Source organism: Cebus imitator, unplaced genomic scaffold (genome assembly GCF_001604975.1).
Source record: "Cebus imitator isolate Cc_AM_T3 unplaced genomic scaffold, Cebus_imitator-1.0 Scaffold102, whole genome shotgun sequence".
Taxonomy (NCBI): Eukaryota; Metazoa; Chordata; class Mammalia; order Primates; family Cebidae; genus Cebus; species Cebus imitator.
The window spans coordinates 3,235,824-3,240,817 of NW_016107417.1; the positions used below are offsets into that span (position 1 = coordinate 3,235,824).

A 4,994-nucleotide genomic window follows, 5' to 3' on the forward strand; every position below is an offset into this window, starting at 1 on the left:
GATCTCTTGACCTTGTGATCCACCCGCCTCGGCCTCCCAAAGTGCTGGGATTACAGGCTTGAGCCACCGCGCCCGGCTGGAAGCATATTTCTATACTAGTAGGAAAAAAAGTATTGTAAAGAGAAAAATAGAAAATATGTAAGAGAAGAATTACCAGTGATGCCCTTAATTAGGTGAGAAGGAATGGGGTTTAGCACTCAAGTGGAGAGCTTGGATTTTGCTAGGAATATGGAAGTTTATTCATTGCAATAGGAAAGAAGGCTAGGTATATGCCACAAATATGGGTCAGTGAGATGTCATGGTGGTGGCTGACAGAAGTTTTCTAATGCTTCTATTTTTTTTTTTTTTTCCAGCAAAAAATAGAAGTTTGTCAGCTAAGAGTGAGGGTGGGACAGAGGATGTTAAAAGAGGAGAAGGTGGAAAATAGTAATCTGGAAGACTCAGAGTGAAGAGACAACGGGCTGGGCATGGTGGCTCATGCCTGTAATCCCAGTACTTTGGTAGGCCAGGGTGGATGGATCACCTGAGGTCAGGAGTTCGAGACCAGCCTGGCTAATGTGATGAAACTCTGTCTCTACTAAAAATACAAAAAGGAGCCGAGTGTGGTGATGTGGACCTGTAATCTTAGCTACCTAGGAAGCTGTGGCAGGAGAATCGCTGGAACCTGGGAAGTAGAGGCTGTAGTGAGCCAAGATCACACCATTGCACTCTACCCTTGGTGACAGAGGGAGACTACATCTCAAAAAAAAAAAAAAAAAAAGGGCCAGGCTCGGTGGTTTACGCTTGTAATCCCAGCACTTTGGAAAGCTGCAGCAGATGGATCATGAGGTCAGGAGATCAAGATCACCCTGGCCAACATGGTGAAACCCTGTCTCTACTAAAAATACAAAAAATTAGCCAGGCTTGGTGGTGCACGCCTGTAGTCCCAGCTACCCAGGAGACTGAGGCAAAGGAATCGCTTAAAGCCAGGAGGCAGAGATTGCAGTGAGCTGAGATCATGCCACCGACTACACTCCAGCTTGGCAACAGAACGAGACTCCATGTCAAAAATTAAAAAAAAAAAGAGAGACCAGGGAAATACAGTTGACTGTCAGGCAACATTAAGGTGCCATTGAGGCTACTGATGATCCAAAGCCCACAATTACAAAGCCACGCCAGTTTAGCCCTACGTGAGATGGAAGCAACTGGCATCTTGGCCTGAAGCCTTTACAAATTTGGTTCACATAACTAATTACTCTTGTGTTGATTTAATGCTTACTATGTAAATTTCTCACAATAATAGGTTTTCCACTTAAGCTTACTTTTAAAAAGTGAAGGGCCAGGCAGTGGCTCATGCCTGTAATCCCAGTACTTTGGGAGGCTGAAGTGGTTGGATCACTTGAGGTCAGGAATTCAAGACCAGCCTTGGCCAACAACAACAACAAAAAATTAGCTGGGCCTGGTGTCAGGTGCCTGTAATCCCGGCTACTTGGGAGGCTGAGGCAGGAGAGTTGCTTGAACCCCAGAGGTGGAGGCTGCAGTGAGCTGAGATCGTGCCACTGCACTCCATTCCAGCCTGGGAGATAAAGCAAGACTCTGTCTCAAAAAAAAAAAACAAACAAACTGTGAAATTAATTTTATTTTATTTCACCCAATATGAAAAAAACCTGACATGTAATCATTGTAAACATGATTGAAATGTTNAAAAAAAAAAAAAAAAAAAAAAAGAGAGGGCCCTGGGCATAAAGACTTGAAGTATTCTGGTTTCTGAAAGGAATTTCTCACCATAAATTAACATGCTTGCATTCTCTTTTTATATATAAGAAGTTCAAAGTGTTGAGTGGTTAAGGCAGGTGCACATTCATACCGATTCTAGAACTTCCACATCTCCTAAGCTTTGCTTCAAATAACTCCTTACACTGCTCTACAGCTTGACCAACACGAAGTACTCCTATAATGGAGCACTGCACTCTGTGGCAGGACACCTGGCTTCACATACAGCTCAGGCAATTAGCTTTCCTTGTCTGTTTCTCCATCTGTAAACAGAGGGAGCCAACAAGCTCCCTAAAGCTCCTTCCAAAGCTCAAATTCAATTTTAGGAACCCACCTCAAGGGATTCATATTTGCACATACCACCAACAGCTCTGATGAGAGAACTGATGGATCAGCAGAGGTTTAAGGTGTACGCTGAAAAGGGAGGAGCCAAGAATAAAAAGCTGCATATCAAAACCCCCACACCTCTTGCTTCTTTACCAGGGCGTCAACAATTTCCAAACTCAGGTGCCACCCGAGCCTCGTTTCGATCTAGCACATCCCAATTCCGCCTTTCGGGAACTTCGAGTTGGTTTAAAATCGTGCTGCATATTCTTATTTTTCATTTGGCATTCAATTGGTACCCAGTGGGCATTTCAAAGTCCCCACATCCTAAATCTCAAAACTCAGTTTGATTCTTCATCTCACAGCCACCGAGAACTCAGCTCAAGGGAAGGTGGAAACTGGAACCGCTACCGTTTCGGTTTTGTGCCCCGAGGAACTCGGGCGAGAGCGTGGAGCACCGCTGGGGCGCGGGAGGGGTGCGGGACTCACATTTCTCAATCAGAGCCTCCTCGCAGTCTAGGCCGAAGATCTGCAGCTCCTCCGCCAGCTGCTTGGGCGACACGGACATGGTCGCCCAAGCCGGGGGCCGGGAAGTGGGCCTACCCAGCTCCGACCTGCGCCCAAGAAACCCTCGGCTTCTTATCCTTCCACTCTCCGCGGACCGTGGCTGGAGGTGATCAACTAGCCCAAGCAAGACCTCACACTGTCAGAAGGCCCCGGCCGTTGGTCACAGATAAATACTCTTTTTAAAATAATGAAGGTGTGGCCCCCAAACGCCCTGGAGAGTGCAGAAATCTCAAGAGGACGCTTTCCTGGGAAGAACGTCCCGCTTCCTAAAAGCTACGCCAGAGCTTCTCAGTGACGGTAACAGACAAGAGTGGCCAGGAAAAACCCGCCAAATGGTTCGTGCAGCGCACGCATGCGCGAGACCCTGCTCCAACCCCACCCCTTTCCCTTGCTTTCCGGGGCTCATCCTCCCGGACCCCACGCACGCACGCGCGGCCCAGGGCGCGTGCGCACTAGCGGGCGTGTGGGTGACTCTACGCACGCGCCTAGCGGCCAGCCCGCCGGCGGCTGCGCAGTTCTCTCTCGCTGGGCGAGAAGGACGGGTGTGACCCGCGAAGCCCTTGGGTTACTTGTAAGGAAACTGAGTCTGTGTGCTAATGGCAGATACCTGTTTTCTGGGCATTGGCTGCTCGGTGAAGCTCAGTGGCTTATGTTCGTCACTATTTGTCCTTGTTCCGTTGTGCGCTGGCGTGCCTTCGACTGTCTCAAACTTACTCTACCCTCTTCTCCGTTGCCCTTGTCATCCCTGCCTGTTGTGCCCGTGGTTCATCCGAGAAGAATGGCTTCAGTAGGGAATCTGACCGTGGTGCCAGCCACAGTGCTGGGTATTTTTTCTGAATCTGGAGCATTTGGGGGGGGATATGAGGTGGGAAGGTGACAGAAATAATTTAGTTTTGGACACGTTACGTTTGAGTGCCTCTGGGATTTCCAGGTAGAGATTCCCAGTGGGTGACTGGGAATTCCCCACCGAGGCTTGGGAGTAAAGGTAGGTCACTAAAAGAGAGTTTAAGATGAGAAGAGTTAAATATTTCAAGATTTCCCCTTGAAATACATCATAATTATGTGAGCTAAAAATCTCAACCGTAGGCGTCATACTCTGATGGTGGAATGGTAGACTGGTAGAGCGTTTCTAGAAAAGAGTTTAGCAATATGTATGAGGAGCCTTAAAAATATCCATCCCAGACCTGGCGCGTTGGCTCACGCCTGTAATCTCAGCACTTTGGGAGGCCGAGGTGGGCGGATCACTTGAGCCCAGGAGTTCAAAATCAGCCTGGGCAACATGGCGAAACCCCTTCTCTACAAAAAAATTAGCCAGCCACGGTGGCAGATGCCTGTGATCCCAGCTAGTCCGGGGCTGAGGCAGGAGGATCGCTTGAGTTTGGGAGGTCGAGGCTTCAGTGAGTCAAAATCACCTCTCTGCACTCCAGCCTGGGCGACAGAGCAATATCCTGTCTCAAAAAACAGAAACCAATTTTAGGAACCCACCTTAAGGGATTCATATTTGCACAGAGGATCCATCATGAAGGATTGGCTCTTTCAGGGTTCACACCCTTAAGCCTCAAATATTTACTATCAATAAATACAAATAAATATCAAATAAATACAAATGTGTTACATATGTATTTTTCCCAGCCTATCTTTTAACTTCCTGGTTTTTATCTACCACACAACATGTACAATTCTTTTCCTTTATGGGTTTTAGGTTTCCTGCTTTGCTTAATATGGTCTCCTCGACCTAAGTTTATGCAAATATTCTTCCAATTTTTGTTTATTTAATTACTTTACATTTTGCCTTTAGATCCCTTATCCACCTAGAACTAATCTTATTTGTGATGTGAGGAAGGATTTAGTTTTGTTTTATTCCTGACAAACAGCCAGCATGTCAGCAGTTATATTTAGTAAATAAAACATTCTCCAACTGACTTGAATTGTAATCTTTCATATCTCAGGTCCGCAGAAACAGTTGAATTTGTTTCTGGATTTTCTGTTTTATTCCACTGATTTATTTGTTGTCTTTTCTATGTCAATATAATATTTTGATTGCAGGAGTAAATCAAGTGGGTTTTAGATCTGTGACATAGCCAAGTCCTAAAACAATTGTAGCTGGGACAAAACAAATTTATTGCTCTGTCAGATTAAATAATTTCAGAGATGGGTAAGCCAGGGCTAAAATGGTGACTTCAAGTTCATCAGGCCTCCATCTTTCTGCTCCACTGCCCTCCAATTAATCTTCAAACTTAAGGTCACCTCAGCCGGGCGCGGTGGCTCAAGCCTGTAATCCCAGCACTTTGGGAGGCCGAGGCAGGTGGATCACGAGGTCAAGAGATCGAGACCATCCTGGTCAACATGGT

At 46.5% G+C, this 4,994-nt stretch overlaps 1 protein-coding gene across 2 annotated transcripts in view; it reads right to left on the minus strand.

Moving 5' to 3' along the window:
• The window catches only part of POLA2 (DNA polymerase alpha 2, accessory subunit), a 34,568-nt gene extending 31,420 nt beyond the window's left edge, over positions 1–3,148 (minus strand). For both annotated transcript variants that reach the window (XM_017537120.2, XM_037741604.1), the window contains exon 1: positions 2,566–3,148. In XM_017537120.2, coding sequence (XP_017392609.1) covers positions 2,566–2,644 — 79 coding nt within the window. In that variant the 5' untranslated portion in view covers positions 2,645–3,148. The remainder of the gene's footprint in view (positions 1–2,565) is intronic.
• Between the last annotated feature and the right edge of the window lie 1,846 nt (positions 3,149–4,994).